This window comes from Ctenocephalides felis, unplaced genomic scaffold, assembly GCF_003426905.1.
Source record: "Ctenocephalides felis isolate EL2017-DRISC unplaced genomic scaffold, ASM342690v1 CF-g0.4_SCAFFOLD_01698, whole genome shotgun sequence".
Classification (NCBI taxonomy): Eukaryota; Metazoa; Arthropoda; class Insecta; order Siphonaptera; family Pulicidae; genus Ctenocephalides; species Ctenocephalides felis.
Window position 1 is genome coordinate 1 of NW_020537852.1, and position 21869 is coordinate 21869.

At 28.6% G+C, this 21869-nt stretch overlaps 2 protein-coding genes across 3 annotated transcripts; one reads left to right on the forward strand and one right to left on the reverse strand.

Moving 5' to 3' along the window:
• Positions 1 to 10645: 10645 nt before the first annotated feature.
• LOC113374303 (eukaryotic initiation factor 4A-I-like) lies at positions 10646 to 17257 on the reverse strand. 2 transcript variants are annotated; one of them, XM_026614417.1, is made up of 2 exons: positions 17156 to 17257; positions 10646 to 11927 (listed from the first exon to the last, which is right to left on the reverse strand). In XM_026614417.1, exon 2 carries the CDS (start codon positions 11912 to 11914, stop codon positions 10646 to 10648), a length of 1269 nt encoding a protein of 422 aa, XP_026470202.1. In that variant the 5' UTR covers positions 11915 to 11927; positions 17156 to 17257. The 2 variants fall into 2 exon arrangements, with proteins under 2 accessions (XP_026470202.1, XP_026470201.1); XM_026614416.1 differs by lacking the exon at positions 17156 to 17257 and adding an exon at positions 16434 to 16667.
• Positions 16895 to 21193, forward strand: LOC113374304 (ankyrin-1-like). Its single transcript, XM_026614419.1, has 10 exons — positions 16895 to 17100; positions 17169 to 17323; positions 18712 to 18887; positions 19029 to 19183; positions 19262 to 19437; positions 19516 to 19666; positions 19825 to 20079; positions 20540 to 20745; positions 20822 to 20933; positions 21027 to 21193. Exons 1-10 carry the CDS (start codon positions 17019 to 17021, stop codon positions 21191 to 21193), a joined length of 1635 nt encoding a protein of 544 aa, XP_026470204.1. The 5' UTR covers positions 16895 to 17018.
• The last annotated feature ends 676 nt before the right edge of the window (positions 21194 to 21869 follow it).

Here is a 21869-nt window from a genome sequence, read left to right on the forward strand (position 1 = left end):
AATTGTATCTTATGCCGTTTTCAAAACCTCATCAGCAATAATTCATACACTTTTTCAAATTATAGTTGAAATAGAAATAATTAAAGTTGCATAGTTGAAAATACTTACGTATACATAAATTCATTTATTTTAACCCTTTCGTTATAAATGTCGTCCATGGACGACATCAGTATGACGTGCTGTGTGTACGAGTGTCGTCCATGGACGACATATGTTTGTTTTTGCTTCAAGATTTATCACTATGAGTTGAACTATTAACAATTCTGGTGTTGTATTGTAATTTTTAGCTCACAAGAAGCATAACTGTTGATTTTTCAACAAATATTTATTGGTAATGATAAAAATATCTTAAAATATATCGCCCGTTCAGTAGTTCTCGTACCAAAAGGGTTAAGTATGCCAAAAAATCAGAGCTTTTGAAACGTATAAATAGGATTCGAAAGCTTCCGAAGGCAACCCAACGGTTGACAACTATTTTTGATAAATTTATTGTTAAAATAACTATAATACTGATAACTTTCTATTGGATGCAGCAAGGTCGGTAAGGGCTATTTTCTCTGGACATATTACTATCTATAGTTCCAAGTGAAAACCGATGTCACTTGTGCTTGACATCAGGCTGTCCGAGACGGTTATCAAACCTGATTTGAACTAATCCGCGGGGAAGCTAAAAACCAAATGAATAAAAACAACATAATTTTTGTTTCAAGAAAGAATAGTAAACTTTACATCTAATTGTGTCTATCTTTGTTTCCATACAGACCACTCCACTTTCACTGATCGTGAGTATAAAAAACCGGCATTATCCACAACTGACAACTTTATTGCCATGTTCTGAGAAATCTTATCTAAAAAGGGTAGAGCCTTAACCCGTTTGCTTATATACAAACAAAGCCACAAACCTTTGTTGGCTTTCGATTCGAATGATACTCTTCAGTCTTCACAATAAGGTTTCACTTATTGTTGGCTTTGTGTGATAACAGCAAATGCCAAGCCTTAATCGATTATCAACTTATGAGAAGTGAAATCTGTTGTGCACACATGCTTGTGTTTTGTGTAATAAAAATCATTTAATTTGCATATCTATTTTGCCTTTATGATTTTTATTTCGTAATTTCAGTTCTGATGTGCATTAATCAAGTTCGTATTATTCACAATTAGTATATATGTAGGTGCCCATGTCGAATATAATTTGATTATCTCGTGGGCAGTAAAGATTTGCTATAGTTACATCTATAGTTCTGCTATAGATTCGTATTTCCTATACTAACAGAAAAAGAGTTTTCAATTTGTAAAATAAATATTTGAGGGCCGGATAAATAAATGATTTATAACGTTATTTTAATAATATGGCAAAACATAAGATTTTTACATATATCACCAAAATAATGAAATGCTGAGTATTGTAAATAGAATAATATACTAATAAGTAGTAAAAAAATGTAACTGGTAGTGGCAATACCAAGAGTGCGCCAAATATTTGAATATGGATTAAGCACAAGAAGTAAGCAAAATTAAAAGCATATTTATTTACTTTAAAAGACTAAGTAACCACAGAAACGTTTGCAGATAACTCGACCACCCGAAGGACATTTTCGAAACAGACCATATCAAAATAGACTATCTATAAAAAATTCAAATAAAATAAAATGCGAAATCAAATCTACAATATGTTTATGGTATTTTTTAATAAAAATTTACCATTATTTTTAATATCACATATTTGATAATTCCAATACAATATAGTTTACTATGTAATTTGCATGATTGAATTAAATAGAAACAATGATTTTACCACACAACATAATTGCTTCAATAATTTAGTCTATAATTTTCATAATTTCGTACGATATATTAGTTGCTTTTTGACAATTATAATTTCTAAAGTATATTTTTATTACTAATAATTCAATAAACATTATTGTTTAAGTTCAAATATTAGGTGAATTAATTTGTAAAATCTAGTTCATATGAACACTCTTCAATCTAATTGTAAGATCAAGTTGCTAAATATTTCATATCCAATGCCAAGCAAATAAATTTTTGATACATGAAACAAAATTCTAAATCATTTTTTTATAAGTAGAAATATTTTTTTGTATTGTTAAATAATTTAGTAAAGTAAACAAAAATGCGACATGTATAAGTTTAAAAAAAATAATGTATATGCAATTTTGGACTTATTGCATTATTTACTAAACTGAATTATATAATTTCATCTGCCAACGTATACAGTTGACTGTATCTTATATTATTTCAATTTCTGGCACATCACAGCTGCTTTTCGTAAATAATAATGTAAGCATTACATTTTTCTTGCATATTATATTCTAATATATCTAGGCTCATAATTTCAGCATGAGACTGTTTCTAGCAGATGACAGTTCAAATGTTTTCAATGTCAAACAATGATAAAAGGTTTTTTGTAAATTTTGCCATTTTTTCTACAATATAACTATAGTTTAATCGTTCATTAAATCTTAAAAATTTCCTTCGACAAATTCTAAAAACAATTATCAAAATCCGAATAACCGTTTAGGAGAAGTATCAAATCATACACCCGTGCAGAAGAACTTTATATATATATAATATATATATAATATATATTATATATATATTATATATATATATATATATATATATATGTTTAATTTGAGTTTAATATTCGGGCGTAACATCAATAAAAATAGATTAGATAGAAATATAGAAATAGATCTATTTTTGTTGATGTTACGCCCGAATATTAAACTCAAATTAAACATATATATCAACATCAAATTCAAGACTATTCAAAAAAAAAAAAAAAAATATATATATATATATATATATATATATATATATAATAAATGCATAACTTTGCAATGTCAATTTTTACATGAACATTTCAAGGGAATATGTGCTATATACAAGCACATAAAATGCTTACCATAAAATTAAATTTGTAGCTTACATATATTAAATCTAATTTCAGTCACTTAATCGCTGTTTTATTAATATTTGTTCTTGAACTGCAATAAGCAATAAAGTTTTCAGATTATGATTTATTATAAAGTTTTTTTTTAGCATTGGTCGAAAAATTATAATGGACCGATTCTGCCGCATAACAGACCAATGTTATGGCAAGGCTATGTAATGAAGAACTTTCCATACTAAATATTGACAAAAGCCATGTGGTTGGTGTGCAGTCAGGGTATCAGATAGAATACCTAACCTAGAAACCCCACAAATGTCAAAAAAACTATCTAAGATAACGCGGTCTTTCTGACCCAGCTTCATAACATACAAGTGACGTTGCAGTTTATGTGTAAAACGCCTGAATGCACACAAATATATGACATTTTGACAGTATTCAGTATGATTCAGTAGCATAATGTAATTTTATACTGCACAATATGCAAATCTAATGAATAGTTTTTTATTTTCGTTAATTACACAACTTTTTTGGTAAAATTGATATAAGTCTTGACTAAAAATTATTGACATTTGTCCCGAGTTTACATAGTTGCTGAAGAAGTATTACTTTTAGTATAAGATTATCAAGTTTGATTAAAAAATTCTAAGTTTGTTCAAAAATTTCGAAGTTTGGTCTAGAATTGTTGATTTTGGTCGATGATTGTAAATTTTGGTAGAGAATTCTCTATTTTGTTGCTAAAATTGTTAATTTTGTTTGAGAATTGTTAATTTTGGTTAATAATTGTCTATTTTAGTAGAAAATTGTGGTCTAAAATTGTCTATTTTTGTCGAGAATAGTTAGATTTGGTTGGGAACTGTATATTTCAGTTTATAATAGTAAATTTGGGTCTAGAGTTGTCCAATTTGGTCGAAACCTGTTAATTTAGTCAAGAATTGATAATTTGAGTTGGAAATTGATAACTTTAGTCGATAGCTATTAATTTTTCTATATTTGTTGATTTTGGTCTAATGTATGGAAGTTGGGGCGTAACATGACCTTGCCATAACATTTTTTCTGTTATGCAGTAGAATCTGTCCCTAAAACGCAATAATAAAATAATAGTTATTGGATAGTTGTTAAAAACTTGCAATCAAACTGATAGCATTAAATAAATTATCACAAATCGGGTGATTTTAATTAAAGCACATCATTTCGTACAAATTTCAAATATAATCTCACATTACCACTTCTATTTATGCCTGGATGGTGTGTATAATTAATTACACGTTAAAAACAAACATTCTATGTGCGTTAACGACGTGGCGGTTAATGACTAACAATAACGACATAATAAAATTCCTAAAATTTCAGACCAATATTGCACAAGTCGTTAGATTAACAACTCTATAAAAAGGAACTTGTGAAATATTCAACGACATCTGGAGCAATTACCGAGCCCACCATCAGTGATAACGTTAGGTCGTTCTTTATGAGGAACGAAATGGATCGATCCAATATGCTAACCTGGATATGAGGAACACTTAATCAATCAATTATTTTTAGATTATCACGATGATCACAATAATAACTAAATGTTTAACAACGATCATCTCTTTTATATTATTTTACTTCCCGTAGGGTAAGTTATAGTAACAGCAAAAAATTTAAATTTTTATATATCTTTACGCTTTTGCATACCTTGGAAAAAAATGAATGTATGTGAATGTGTGTGCGGATACAAATTTTGATCGACGGTTTCGAGAACTCGAGTAATCTGATTTGAATATTTCAATAAGCATTCGATTCGTATTAATGGGGAGACGTGCTGATTAGTAGCCGTTAGAAAATACAGGGCAAAAAGTGCCATAACTGGTAACCATCTGGTAACTCAGTTTTTGAGATATCGGAGCGCCCGATTTGAATGATTTAAAAATCATTTTATTTGTGTTGGCGAAATAAAAAACTGAGTAAATTTTTGAGATATTTCTATGGGTTCTGTACCGATATAAATTATAAAAATTTAAAAAAAAACATTTTTTCAAAAACTTGAACATTCTTAAAATATAATTTTTCCAAAGATTTCAAAAAAAATTTTAAGATTTTTAAATAAAATTAATTTTCCGCATGACAAGTTTCAGCAATTTCCTTTAAAAGACGGTACCGTGCAACACTAGTTGAATTTTCATTTAAAAAATTAAATTTTCAAAAGATTGTAATATATATTGTAATTTTTGAAATTTTAAAAAACATATTGCATATTTTAAGAAATTAGATTTTTAAAAAATGTCCAAAATATTTTTTACATCTACTTAAATGTTTTTTTTTAAAAAAGCAAAAGATTGTTATATTTTTTTTATATACATCAGTTTGTATTGGAAATTTTTTAAAATGTATTGAATATTTTAAAACAATATTTTTAATAGAAATGTCCAAATTATATTATAGCAATAGGATATTAAACTTGAATATTTGATTCATTTTGTTAAAATGTTTCAAAAAATAAATATTTTTTTATTATACATAATTTTTCAAATTTAAAAAAATATATTGAATATTTTAAAGAACTGAATTTTTAAATGGAATTGCGCAAAATATATTGAAACAATAGGATAATAAATTTCATTTTTTTTCATGTTTTTAAAATAAAATTGAATTTTCAAAAATGTATAATATTATTTTTAATATACATCATTTTTTAAAATAACAAAAATGAATATTTTAAGAAATTGAATTTTTGAATAGAATTGTGCATAATAATTTTAATGTAACAATAGAATATTCAATCTTAAATACTTCTTTAATTTTTTTTTAAATATATTGTAACAATGGGATATTAAACTTTTTTCATGTTTTCTAAAATAAAATCAAATTTCCAAAAATGTATAATATTATACATCATTTTTTAAATTAAAAAAAATGAATACTTTAAGAAATTCAATTTTTAAATCGAATTGTACAAAATTCTATTGTAACAATAGAATATTTTAAAATTAAATATTTCTTTCATTTTCTTAAATTAAATTTTAAAATATTTAAAATGTTTTTAAAAAAATTTAAAATATATAAATATTTTTTTAATGTCATTTTTTTTTTTAATTTTAAAGAATATACTGAATATTTTAACTCTTTCCACTCGGATGCTTCCGCTCCGGTGGCAAACTACATATAAATTTCGCAATTCGCGAGTGGAAAAGGTTAAAAAATAAAATTTTTAAATAGAATTGAGCAAAACTTTAATTAACTAAAGAATAATTTAATCTTAAATATTTTCAGTTTCTTTAAATGTTATTCAAAAAAATTAAAATTTAATTTTTATATTAAAAACATTTAAATAAATGAAAAAATATTCAAGTTTAAAAATTCTATTGTCACAGTAGAATTCTGCACAATTCTATATGAAATTTTATTTTTCACAAAACCAATTATGTATATTAATTTTTTTTTTAATATGCATAATTGTTTAAATTTTAAAATAATCATTGAATATTTTAAAAATAAAAATATTCATATGAAATTGTGCAAAATTCTATTGCGACAATAGAATATTTAAACTTGAATATTTCTTTGATTTATTTAAGTGTTTTTTAATATAAATATAAATTTCCAACAATTTATATTTTTCTTTAAGAAAATTTAAAAAAAAATTATATATATATATATATATATAATATATATATTTATATAATTTTTTTTCAATTTTCTGCCAAGACACTAATTATTTCATAATCATTGTTTACAAAATTGTTTCATAACACAATGCTATGCACCATTTAGTCAGACTTATACAGTTATATGCTGAATTCGCATAATTTTAAAAAAACAATAAACAATATAATATATATGTGATAGTTGGCAAATGAATTATATCAAAATGATCGATTCAATATAAGTCAATTACACTACACTTACATTATTCTGCAACGAGTCCCTCTCGGGGGTGGTCGTCCCCGACTCCTGTCGCATGCGCGCCCTCTCGACCCGCGCCAACGTTGGGGAGTCCAGAATCGAAGGTGCCCTCGAGGACATTACTTGTTCGACACCTTGCACTAACATATCTTAATCCAAACGACTCGACAGAAATCGATTCGGGAGATGATGGTGATTCACTTAAATTGTCACTTCACAAGCACAGTCGGTTAATCATGGTGAAATTCGAAAGTAAAAACCCGGATTAAACTTCTAACTTTATTTTACAATGAACATTACGAGCAATTATTTGATGAGAAATAAGCACGTTGCGTAAAATAGATAGCACGACGAAACGACCACTCGCCTCGACAGCAGAATTCGAACTGATTTCGAATAACGTGCTTCTGACAGAGCACGCTCCTGGTGAGCGCATGCGCCAACTCTTTCCACGGTTTCTCAAAGTATAAAACAAATATTCTCAAACTATTTCGGTATTTGAAATTAAAGGTTTATAATTTAACATTATAAACTATTGGTATATTAACTATTGGTGCATGGAATCGTGCCTTAAGACAAAGTACTGAATCATCGCGTACCAAAAATTAAAATTAAAAAAAAAGCTTTTGAAGGAAATTAGATTTTTGAGGAATTTTGAAAAAAATACTTTTTTGAAAAAAAACTCCTTTAAAACTAGGGTGTAAATCAGTACAAATGCAACGGAAGTGCGTTACGGCAGAGCCGAGTGCCAATGATTCGGCATTCGCTCTCGATGATATCATTTCTATACGGGTCGATTGTGATTAGTCGTCGCGTATGTGAATAGAGATCTGTCGTTGTATGTGTACCGGCATCAACGTTGTATGAGTACCAGCATCAACGTTGTATGCGTACCGATGTCAACAAGAAAATCAGCATAGATAAATAAGCGTATTAAAGTTACATCGTAGTACAAATGTTGATTTAATGAAAAATGCCTGAATCAGAAGAATATTTTACCATGTTCCTTGAAAATAATAAAACAAATTAAACATTTGTACTAAACGTAAGATTATTGATTAGAAATTATTTCTATATTATTCGTAGTTTCTATAAAACTTTGAAGTTATTGAGATGAAAAATATTTTCTAGGCAAGACAGATATTACAACTGCTCAAAGAATGAGATTATATCGCCAACGAAAAAGTAAAAAAAACACAAGCAGTCAATGAATGTATGTTAATTTTAATTACATGAAGTTCTTCAAACACAATTACATGATGAGTGAAGTTGCAAAAACAATATTTATTTAGGCGTTGTTTAACATAATCCACTGTGTGAACGAATATTAAATAATTTATTAATCAGAAATTACTTCATTTCTTTAATGAAGGTTTATTTCTAAATGCTAATTACAATGAAAAACCGAACATGTCATATTTGAAGTATGACTTTAATTATTGTTTTTAAATGTAATACATATTTTAATGCTATTATAAATATATAATTTATAATTACACATTATATAAATGTGTATAATGGTTACCACTAATAAATGTGTGCATCACGAGTGCTACCATATTGCTAATAAACATTATTTAAAATTGTTATATGATGTATTTATTTAACTAAAAATTGTCATCTTCAGTGGACTCTAGTTTGAAAGAACAGATAGAAATTATTAATAATTTCTATCAGACAGAAATATTTAATAATTAATAATTTCTATCTGTTCTTTCAAACTAGAGTCCACTGAAGATGACACAAAACAATGTGTCGAAACGTATGGAAAAAATAAAAATGTTTTAAAGTTCATATAAAAATTTTTAATTGATGTATTGCCCTGAAAACTGAATATCATATATATATATATATATATATATATATATATATATATATATATATTCATTCAATATTTTGCAATCAACTTATTCAAAATTAGCAATCAAGGTTATTGACTTTATTACACAAAAAAATAATCAGAAAAGAATATAAAGAAAAAAATGAAAAAATTAAATAAATAAAAATTACAAATAAAAATGAATAACTAATGAAGAAAAATAAATAAGTAGATAATAATAGTAGAGAGAACGAATAATTGAGAGTTTAAAAATCAAATTGCCCGAAGATTTCAACCTGCACAAGTACCTGCCAAACGAGCCGACAGGTTCACTTTTATGAGCAAGATGTATCAAAATAAACTTAGTCCTATAAAATTTGTATATGCGTTCGTCAAAGTAATTAGGTGCAATGCCAGACTATTCTATCCCGACTAAATCCTCACCAGGCGAGAGCCCATAGAATATGTACAAAAGTTTTTAGCCTTACAGAAACACTGTTATTTAAAAGGTTCACTAGCTCTTTGCCTATAAAATATGTAAAAAGTTAGATTTCATGTTTAAACCGCCTGATTGCACAGCAAATACATAGCTTTTTGACAGTTTTTAGTACCATTTTACCATTTTATGATTTTAAACATTTTGCATGATGTTTAGCACTGCTATTCTTTATGACTATCACTGGAAAAGGGATGATGAGGTGACAAATAAATATATAATAGTAATATAGTAAAATAAAAGAGAAATTAACTAAGTAAAAAATAAATAATACAAAAGAGATAGAAAACAGGTAAAATTAATACATTAAAATAGTAGTAGTAATAATAATAATAATAAATAATAGTTATAAAATTAATAATAATAAGTATAATAAAGTAATAGAAAACTGTTCCATTGACCACCTAGCTAATTAATTAAATAAATAAGTAAAATTAATATAAATCATTTGAAAATATTCTCTCCGGTCTTCTTGAAGTAGTGATAGTCTTGAAATGGCTTGATTTTTTTAAAGAAAAATCGCCAGTCCTTATAATATTACATTATATATATACAAGGTCCGCCATCTAACGTTTCATTTCAACTAGTGCTTATTTTGTGAATGGTAACACTTAGCTCATGTCCGAAAAGAAAAAGAGGAAAGAAAGTATTGTACTTTCGAAAAAAATTTGACAAAATATTCAGTAGCTTTTTGAAGCATTTTCAAAAAAAAAGTTATTTGGCGGACCCTTTATAATAATGCATTGTCCTAGGGCAAGAACGTACGCTAATATAAGTTAAACTTCAACTCGATTCAGTAAAGAATAGTGTGAGAAGTTTTCCATTGCCATTTAACACCGCAGTAGGATATTTTCAATTGGAAACATATTTTTGATCTATATTTTCAAGTAAAAATTGATATCACTACTGATCTGGTTATCCAACAGGTTTAGAAACATTATTCCGTTGTCTAACCTATTTTTTTAAAGGAAAATACTTTTCTCGGCGATTTTAATTTGTTAAACAATAATATTTTTCAATATTTTATTTACATAAGTACAATACAAAAATAGACAACACTACACTACATACAGTATTATAAAAATTAAAGTGATTTTGCTTATCTTTCTTGTAACTATAAAAAATTTCCAAAAAACAACTATATTTTTGTAGAAAATATCGTAGAAAATATATTGTCAATTAATTACTATCTTATGATAGGTAATACGTTTAAACCACAATCTGTGGTATGAGCCATAAATTTTAACCATAATTTTTCTAGCTCCAAAGAGCTTGTCAAGCTTTAAAAATTTACACTTAAGTTAATTAAGAATGTGAAACAAGCAAAAACATTTAAATCTAAAATAAACATTATTTAGAATCAACATAAACAAAATTCAACAACATCAACATAAACTAAATAACATATAATTCACAAGACGACTAATATATATACTAAAACACTTACTTTATAAAAATAATCGCTTATGAGCGAACTGATCACAGATTTCTATAAACCCATTTGGGACAACTCATTTAACTGTCGCCAATTTTAAATCAAATCAGCAACATTCATTGGCATTTCATTGATATGTGTGTTGTAGAACTGCTCGATGTCTTGCAGGGTACGCTTATCCTCATCTGTGACAAAATTTATGGCAACACCCTTACGACCAAAACGTCCACCTCGGCCAATCCTGTGGATATAGTTCTCCCTGTTGGAAGGCAAATCATAATTGATAACGAGAGACACTTGCTGAACATCAATTCCTCGAGCCAACAGATCTGTTGTAATCAGTACACGTGAACTGCCTGTACGGAACTGTCGCATGATAACATCACGTTCTTTTTGCTCCATGTCGCCATGCAGGGCAGAAACTGTGAAATCGCGGTGGTGCATGCTTTCAGTCAGCCAATCCACCTTACGACGAGTATTACAGAATATGACGGCTTGTGTGATAGAAAGGGTGTCGTACAGGTCACAAAGGGTTTCTAATTTCCAGTCTTCCTTCTCAACCAGAACAAAGAATTGTTTAATCCCTTCGAGTGTTAATTCCTCTTTCTTCACTAAAATCCGAACTGGATGTCTCATAAAGCATTTACTGACTTCCAATACATCAGTGGGCATTGTAGCCGAAAGAAGAATAACTTGGACATCCACACTGAGCATTTTAAATACATCATAAATTTGGTCTTTAAATCCCCTAGACAACATCTCATCAGCTTCGTCCAGCACAAAGAGTTTGATCGTATTTGTGCGAAGAGCACGCCTACTGATCATGTCATAAACACGTCCTGGTGTTCCAACCACTACATGTACCCCTTTCTCCAACTTGCGCATATCATCCCTTACATTAGTTCCTCCAATGCAAGCATGGCATTGGGCTTGCATGAAATCTCCCAAGGCAATTACAACTTTTTGGATTTGTTGTGCTAACTCTCTTGTAGGCGCCAAAATTAATGCCTGGCAGTCATTAACATTCGTCTTGATCTGCTGCAAGATAGCGATGCTGAATGTTGCAGTTTTGCCCGTACCAGATTGTGCTTGGGCGATAACATCATGGCCGACTATGCATGGCCTGATGGCACGCTGTTGAATAGCTGAGGGTTTTTCGAATCCGTAAGCATAGATTCCACGAAGTAATTCATCTTTTAGGTTCATATCGTCGAAATTATCGACGACATCATCCCAATTACTTTCGATGAGGCCTTCGGGTTCCATGCCAGCAGGGCCATCATAACCATGTGCTCCTTTTTCGGTGGATGGGCCATTTTTGGGGTCTTTCCAGTCCCCATTACTTCTTCCAGGCGCATAGGCCATGTTCTTTTGTTTGCTAAACGGAAAAAATAATAGGATAATTATCTTTATAATTAGAATAAATATTTTTTTATTCACTACTACATTTACAACTGTCTAGTTAAGAACAAATTATATTAAAGATATTACAATTAGATAAAACATATTGCAAATTGTTCACCGAGCCAAACCGACATTCCACATATCGATAAGACAAAACATCAATTGAAACCGTATAGTATATATAAATATATATACAGTGGCGTCGGAAGCAAAGTTTTGATGGGTGGGTTCGTTTATTTAGACATATTAGAGCATATCATATTTTGAGATTGATGGGTGGGCTCAAGCCCACCTAGCCGACACGGTTCCGACGCCACTGTATATATATATATAGATATATATATATATATATATATATAGATATATATATATATATATATATATATATATATATATATATTGATTATTTCTTTTCCGAACAGTAAATCCAATAATAAAAAACAATTTGTGTTTTGAAGATGTTTAATAACGACGTTTCGGAACTAGGTACGTTCCATCATCAGGTTTATTCTGTCAAATACAATGTTTTTTAAAATATTGATTAACATTAATTAATGATGGTCAAATTGTTTTTTATTATTGGATTTACTGTTCGGAAAAAAACAATCAATATATTGAAAAAATACAGGACTTATCTATTGAATATATATATATATATATATATATATATATATATATATATGAGTAAGTTCTTCAAGGGCATACATCAAATAAAAGATTTTATTTGATGTATGCCCTGGAAGAACTTACTCATATTTCTCAACATCAAAACTAACTTCTTTGACATATATATAAATATATATGATAAAAATTGTTTCTTGGGCATCCATCCAATAATTAAAAAAACAGTTTTAATGCAAAATGTTTTAATTAAGAGAACATACGTTTCGGGTCCAGATTTGACCCATCTTCAGTGCTACAAATAAATATTTCAGGGTTACAAATTAAAACAATATAAAGATACATAATTACAGACAAAAATAAGTAGAAAACAATGTATATGAAAAATATATATGAAAACAACATAAAATAAACAAAAATGTAAAGAAACTCACCATACAAATAAATTTTAAAAAAATATAACACAAAGAACAACACAAAATGCAACGAAAAAATAAGTACTTATTTTTTCGTTGCATTTTTGTGTTGTTCTTTGTGTTATATTTTTTAAAATTTATTAGTATGGTGAGTTTCTTACATTTGTTTATTTTATGTTTGTTTCATATATATTTTTCATATACATTGTTTCTACTTATTTTTGTCTGTAATTATGTATCTTTTTATTATTTTTTTTTTTGTTTTAATTTGTAACCCTGAAATATTTATTTGTAGCACTGAAGATGGGTCAAATCTGGACCCGAAACGTATGTTCTCTTAATTAAAACATTTTGCATTAAAACTGTTTTTTAATTATTGGATGGATGCCCAAGAAACAATTTTTATCATATTATTTCACCATCTGAAGAAAACCTCTCGCTTTATATATATATTATATATATATATATATTATATATATATATATAATAGTTTTTAGCTCTTAATATTAACGTTTAGATGGAGCGCAATTCAATCAAAGTTTTGTATGGAAATAGCATGGAAAATTTTTCAAAAATTTAAAAATGTTTTTTAGATGTAATTTAGCGAACAAATGAATGAATAAAACTCATTCATTTGTCGTTAAGTTATACCTAAAACATTTTTTTTTAATTTTCAAAATTTTTTCCATGCTCTTTCCATACAAAGTTTGATTGAATTGCGCTCTATCTAAACGTTAATATTAAGAGCTAAAACTTTCAGAGAATTGTTTTTTATCTATTTGGAACCATTTGAGCTCCTGTGAGCAAGGAAATTCGAAAAAGACCATTTTAAGGACCACCCTAATATATTATATATATATAATATATATATATATATATATATATATATATAGGGTCCTTGTGGTACGAAACCCATAGAAATTTTTTATCGATTAATTATTTCTTAATGATTACATGAAATATCATAAAAACATTGTAAAAAAATCAAAAAAGGTAATGAATTAAAATTAAAATACTTTTTATTGCCGTCATAAATATATAAAAAATATTGAAATCTTTGAAAGTTTTTTATACATTAAAATTAAAATATTAGTAACAAGATTATACTATATTACAAGATTATAATTAATGTTTATATTCGCCGTGTTGGATTTTTAATTATGACTAATAAATATATTTATTTAAGAAATATTTCTATATACAGAATTTGCCGAGACGCGCGATAACGATAATCACTACGCTTGCTCGTCGCTCATGCGTGTTCTTGTACCGGCAGCGCGTGCACAAGCTTAAGTATTTCCGAATTTTGACTACGAAGTTCCAACTTAGATTTAAATAAAATTTTGAATATCAAAATAAAAATGTACAGGCTTTCGAAAGATGCTAATTTAAAAGTAGTCCAAAGAGCCGCATTGGTAGGAAATGGAAAATGAAAAATTATTTTTACCTTTTCATGCTCTAACAAATAATTTTTTCACATTATTTGTTATAAACAATGTACACAAGATCAGTATAAATAGATTCACGTTAATATTTTTTCAATATCTTTCATATTTCCGACAGAAAGTGAGTTTGGAAAAAAAGAGCCACTTTCACATGTTTTCAATGATATCACGGCCAAATGATGAGCTAGAACAGCAATTTCCAACCTGTGGGGTGCGCCCCCTCATAAATATAAATATAATATAAAATAAATAGAATAGAAAGAGAAAGAGAAAGAGAAAGAGAAAGATAAAGAGAAAGAAAAGAAAGAGAAAGAGAAATAGAAAGAGAAGAGAAAGAAAAAAAAAAAAAAAAAAAGAAAAAAAAAAAGAAAGAAAAGAAAAAAGAAAAAAAGAGAAGAGAAAAGAGAAAGAGAAAGAAAGAGAACGAAAAGAAAGAGAAATAGAAAGAGAAAGAGAAAGAGAAAGAAAGAGAAAGAGAAAGAGAAAGAGAAAGAGAAAGAGAAAATAGAAAGAGAAAGAGAAAGAGAAAGAGAAAGAGAAGAAAGAGAAAGAAAAGAGAAAGAGAAAGAAAGAGAAAGAGAAAGAAAGAGAAAGAGAAAGAGAAAAGAGAAAGATAGATAATAGAGAAGAGAAAGAGAAAAAGAAAGAGAAAGAGAAAGAGAAAGAGAAATATAAATAGAAGAGAAATAGAAAGAGAAAGATAAAGAAAGAGAAAGAGAAAGAGAAAGAGAAAGAGAAACTAAAATATAATATAAATATCAATCTAAATATAAAATAAATATAATATAAATATAAATATAAATATAAAATAATATAAATATAAATATGAATATAAATATAGATATAAATATAAATATAGATATAAATATATAAAAAAGGGCCACTTTTACATGTTTTCAATGATATCTCGGCCAAATGAGCTATGACAGCGGTTTACAACCTGTGGGGTGTGCCCCCTCAGGGGGCGGAGCACTTGGCTGTTACAGGGAGGAACGCGTACGACACTTTCCAAAATACTATTATCGAAATTAAACCAAAATTTTTGAATTAATATAAACAATAAACGAAAAACTAATTATATTCAATTTTTACATAATATTGCATATTAATTTGTAGTCTGATAATATCAATTAAGTATTTATGAAATAAAATTGTTGAAAAAATTAAGGAGGAACAACAACTTTTTTTATTAGAGCAGAGGAGCGCGGTGCAAAAAAGGTTAAAAACCACTGAGCTAGGGAGTTGAAAATTACCAGGGTGGGACCGATTCTATATGGAAACACGCTCAAACCATTTATATCATTTTTATAAATCATCGTAAAAAATCAATCCTCTTTTTCAGTATTACTTTTCTTATAATTTGCTTATCAATATTTAAAGAGTACAAAAAAGTTAAAATTTTAAGAATTAGCAGTTGTTTAAGTGTGGCATCAAAAAGTTGTCACGTGACCACGCCCACGATTGCAAAAGAAAGGGTGAAGAAGAGGGTTATATCATGGCCGAACAGCGATAACTCAGAAAATAATTAAATCTTTAAAAATCCTCGCGTACACATAATCTTGAGTAGTTAAACTTTGAAAATATGAAAGAATAGAAAAAAAACTATTTTTCTGTATCTCTATACTAGCAAGGCAGAAGTGCCTGTTATAAAGATTATGGAAAAAATAGTATACCGATAAATAGCTCAGATATTAAAAGGCAAATTTCAATATGGCTCCTAACTTATAGGTTACAACTATAAATGTAATTGCAAACCATCAACCATATTTAAAACTGTTTATATTTATTGTAAAGGCAGCTCAGTTTGCTAAATTTGCATTTTATAAACTCATTGAATACATATTTATCTTGTACTTTGGTTTTCCTGACCATGATAACATTGCCCAATATAATGGATATAATGAATATATTGTCATATCTAATTCCTATAATAATGGAACTATTGTTCGCTCTGATCGAATAAAAACAATAACAATTTGAAATAATAACAATTCTTACCTCGATCTATTCATCAAACTTCTTAAAAATTCGCAGCGGCTCGCTGTTACAAAACACTAATGGCTGCCTCGACCGATACGATTTCTTTGTGCAAGTTCACAAAAATCGTAAGCTTGTGCAGAATATTTGCGCAAGCTTTCGATCTAATTGCGTACGTTACGTACACTTGCACAAAAACAGATTTGGACAAATAATCGTACCTTTTGGAGCCCCCGTAATTACACAATCGGATGTTTTTAGATGAAGCCTGATTAATACGAACGCAACAATAACAAATTCGACACCGGGTAGAGCAAGAAGTTAAACAATGAGCAATGCACAAGCCAATAGGAATAAATAAACACAAGCGAAGTTTGGCACAATACGTATATTATGTTGGCAATATGATGTCCACTTTGACAACTTAACGATATTCTTTATAATATGAGTCCGAGAATATATCCCCGCTTACAGCTGTTGACTGTGACAGCTGTCAAACGTACACCAATCACAATACCTCTTGCAATGTTTAAATTAAATATTGTTTTAAAATAAATTAACATTAAATATGTAAGTGCATTGTTCAATTTTATTCAATATTTTAAAATGAGTGATAATTTGGATGAGGAACTGATGGACGCAGTTCTAACTAATAGTTTTACGGAGATACCTATCTTACTAGATAGAGGTAAGATTTCTATTTAAAATATTATTATAGTATTATTGTAAATATTGATAAATACTTTGAAATTATAGGTGCAGATCCTTGCCGAATATGTTCTTCTGGACGGACTGCACTTGGGACCGCTGCACAGCAAGGAGATGTAATCCTAATAGAAATTCTATTGGACTGGTGCAAAATACCTAATGAGAGAAAAGCCACTTACAGAAGGAATTTGAAATCTAAAAAAGTAAGTCATTATGATGTACTTAATGAAAATATACATATTTATCAAAAGTCCATGCAAAATTTACTTACCTCAGTGTCCTGACTTAATTGAATATTTATGTACATGTATAGTCCACACATTTGAAATTTTTAATGTAATGTAAATTATTGTTTCTTTCTGGCAAATACAGTTTAGAGCAATCTGACAGTTTCAGGAATTTGAAGTTAGTTATTGAAGATTTAAAAATGTTCAAGTGGGATAAGAAATGCATTAGTCTTAATAAACTAGAACTTAAATCATTCAGAATTTTATTTACAGTGCTACTTTAGTAATAATAAAGTCCTTTTCAGGATTGTGCAGGTTCTATTTTTACCACAAATTGAGATTTGCTTGTAAAACTATTTGAAATGAAAAGCTATCCAGATTTTCCATTAGTGTGCTCTTATTTCTGCTTCAACTGTTAAATGATTTTTCTGCTAATTATGATAAAATAAATATCTGTATAGATTTTAACTTTAATTAAAAGTCCAGATTGTTAAGACTACAAGCTCTTTATTTTGAATAGAGTATTAATTCATTCATTCATTTAATTAAAATATCTTCAAATTGGTTGGGTACCTTTTATTTCTGAACAATAGAGAAACCCAATCTTGCAGAGCAGTTGTGACTGTGAATAATAATTGTGCATTCATATTTAGTTAACTTCTTGCTTTTCAGGAAAAAATATCTAGAAATTTATATACTTAAATAAATTTAATTCAACGATTAACTGAAATTGTTTACTCTCCAATTTACTCTATTGTTAACTTCCCGTAGGGTAATTCAATTTTATTCAATACATGCAAATCAGTTATATATAGTTAATTATATAGTAATATAACATAATAATGCAATCCTATATTATTTATACAAACACGCTTACATATGTACATAAATACACCTGCACATGCACCTATATGCAGACTCAAACATACTAGTAATGCTAACAAATTCTAATAAGTATTATTCTTTTTGACAACATTGATAAATAAAATAAAATTATGTGAGGAATTAAAAAAAGTTTAGTTGCGAGCACTGTTTATTGACCACCATTGCTGCTCTATTCATGGGACCATGCAATATATAGTTTTTGTGGTTTTGAAGTCGGCACAATATGGTTTGTTCTTGGTCCTTGTCTCGGGCTATGTTATGCCAGTTTATATCTGAAAATTGGTTATGATATTTATTCTTCAGCGTTTTCTCCAGAATTATCCAAAATCGTTAATAAGAACAATATGAATTTAACCCTTCCACTATTTATATAGTGCATGTCGTACTGTGATTTATTCATAAAACACTAAAATATTGATAATTTCATGTATATTTCTTTATCACATATGAAGAATAAATGAGAAATAATATTTTTTCAGCATCATCCAAACGTTAACCAAGGATATTATATAATGGTACATGATAACAATGACAATTCTGCAAATGTTACCCCGGAAGGAATGGAAGCTATGGCATGGGATGAAGAATTACAAAATAATTCACTAGGCGAAGCAGCCTCAAATAAAACAGAAGATGAATGGGCATCACTGTATCGGTAATTTAAATGTAATGTGTGGAGTTAAGAAATATTTTGCTTGGTAATAGTTTTAAACATCAGTATCTATAGACTTCATGAAAGAGTTATTCTTAACTTTTGGTAGCTTTATGAAAATAATTCTTTAAAAAAAATAATTAGGTGGTATGCATGTATATTGGAAAGGACTGCAACTTTAATAGAAACCGGTGGCCCAGAATATAAACCTGATTCACTTGACGCTTTTCGAAAGAGTCCAATGCACTATGCTGCTGAGCAGGGCCACTCAGATGTAATTAAATTATTAGTGCGCGCAGGTAAATAGTTAAATATTATTTATATAGATAGGTGAACAACATTATAGTAACTTTAGAATATGTTCATTTTCGTTTAAGGTATTAATGTAGATCCAATAGAAGTAGATGTGAATACCCCTCTTCATATAGCTACTTCTAATAATCATACTAAAGCAATGCTAACATTGCTTGAAGCTGGTGCATTGCCTAATAAAAAATCAATTGATAAAAATACTGCTCTTCATATTGCTGCTAGTCGAGGTTTCAAAAATGCGGTAGATATTTTTGGATATATTTACTTTCAGTTATTTTCAAAAGACATCAGCAAGCTAAAAATTCTACTTATATTACAGTGTGAAATTTTGTTGAGATTTGGTGCATCCGTCGATGCACTGGATAGTTCTGACAGAACACCCTTGTTACTGGCTGTAAACCGAGGCCATGAAAACGTTGTTGAGATACTTATAAATAGAGGTGCACGAGTTAATGCTGAAGAAATACATGGTGAGTATTATACAGTGTTAACCTGCAAGCTTTTTAATTGTTTTCAGTTATACTTGTTGGAAACATTTTACAACTTAATATAGTAGACAATATTGCTCAACAGAAGCTTAGTCTTTTTTTACAACACTACACCTGTATTGATAATTATTATATTTTAGGTTACACACCATTATGTGAAGCTGTATGGCAACAAAATGCCAATATCGTTTCAAAATTGCTATCCAATGGAGCCAGAGTAACACAATCCCATAGATTATTACATTATTGCGCACACAATCGTTGTGTATCAATTGCTAAAATGCTTTTGCAACATGGAAGTGTATCTAATTTACGAGATGATACTGGAGATACGCCATTATTAATAGCGGCAAGAACAGCACAACTGGATTTTGTAGAATTACTTCTCCAAAATGGTAAATATTAATTGTTTTTACAAGTTCTTTTCCATGCCTCTAGTAAAGTCTAATGCGCTCAAAAGGTTACATAAACAAACTATTAATTAACTAGTTGTAAGTAGCATTTTGCATTAAAGCAAAAATTGCGTGAACTTTCCGGTACTTGTAAATACAGTTCCTTATTCGAGCTTCTTTCCTTCAGGAAGTTAAAGAAAATCATTAAACAATACTGTGTAACCTCAACAATATAATTTTTCGCAAATACCCAACTTCAGGTACATATAAATTTTTGTATCTATCTACCTAATCTTCAATCCTTCCATTCTTCAAATCCTTTCCCATTGATTGATTTATTGGTAGTCATCTTATATTTCCACCATGAGAGCTCTACTTTTTCCTCGTCCTTTGATTTTAAAACATGACTGAAGATGTACTCTATGCAGTAACGCATTAACTGAATCTTTAAAATCTTAACTAGGAGCATCGGCAACATGTAGGCACGGTATAACTGGTAGCACAGCACTGCATGAGGCTGTTGAGGGATGCTGCACTGCTGTAGAAGTATTTCACAGAATTTTATGTACACTCAGAAATTATGGTGCAAACTTAAATGCACAGACATTATGTGGTGGCGAAACTGCACTGTATCGAGCTTTGCTGAGTGACTATGATGATATAGCTGAGGTAACTGGATAGAATTCAAGATTAGAATAAATAGTAAATTTCTTTATAATAATAATTAATAAAAAAAAAAATTCAGGTACTAATAAAAGAAGGCGCTGATGTTGAAGTGTGTGATTTGCAAATGTGTATTGTGGATAATTTAACTCTCGCTCAAAAGAGAGGAAATTTGCGTATAGTTAAATTACTAGGTAAGAAATTACACATATTGGTATTCCATTATTTAGTACCTGAAGTAATAATTTAGAAGTAACTTTTAAATGTAATATCATTTAACATTTTAGTTTATTCTGGATTTACCTTAAGAACGCTAAGACCTTCAACAACCCAAAAGATTGAATATCCGCAAGCTTGGGAGCACTCAGAGAATCCATCTGATTGGTTGCTTTTCACATCTACACGTCCCTTTCTTTGGCTGCATTGTGCAGAATTAAAATACGACAAATGCTAGGTCCAAACGGCCAAAATTTGCACAAGATTAGGCAGTTAGGATTTCCTAGATGTATAGAAAACTATTTGTTCTTGAATGACATATGATGGGGGGCTATACAGGATTAAAACTTGTGATTAATTATTAAAGACATCTAGAGAATTATCTTAGCTATATTTTCACTTACTGTTGTTTGAAACAAGAAAAGCCAAAGTCATTGAGAACATTGTCCAAGACTCAAATTATATTTATATCCAGAGTATTATATATTTAATTTATAGAAAATAGATTATTCCTTTAGGAAAAATGTTTCATGATCCGCATATGAGAATATTTATATTAAATATTTTCCGCAAATAGAAAAAAAGTTATAAACTACTATTTTGATAGTGTTACCAATAAAGCAATATATATAATCATTACAATAAAAATCTGTTTTACATTCATAAATTTAGTATTTTGAATATGAGCTTAATATTTATAAAACTTGTGAGCTAAAATGACAAGCTACAGTCGTCTACAGTGTACTAATCATTTATCAACTGAATCTACTTTTTTGACTTCATGTAGTATCATTAGGTCATTATTATTATTTTTAGATCTATTCTTATTGCCATGCATTTATTTTTGCTAGATAAATTTATCTAAGCAAACAAGCAAATGTGATAATACATTTTAGAAAATTGTTTATGACTGA

Bases quoted from the DNA above. Each gene is read 5' to 3' on its own strand.
- LOC113374304 (XM_026614419.1), top strand. From the start codon at position 17,019: ATGAGTGATAATTTGGATGAGGAACTGATGGACGCAGTTCTAACTAAT. The intron at 19,184-19,261 runs GTAAATAGTTAA...TTTTCGTTTAAG, and splicing joins TAAATTATTAGTGCGCGCAG to GTATTAATGTAGATCCAATA. The intron at 19,667-19,824 runs GTGAGTATTATA...ATTATATTTTAG, and splicing joins TAATGCTGAAGAAATACATG to GTTACACACCATTATGTGAA.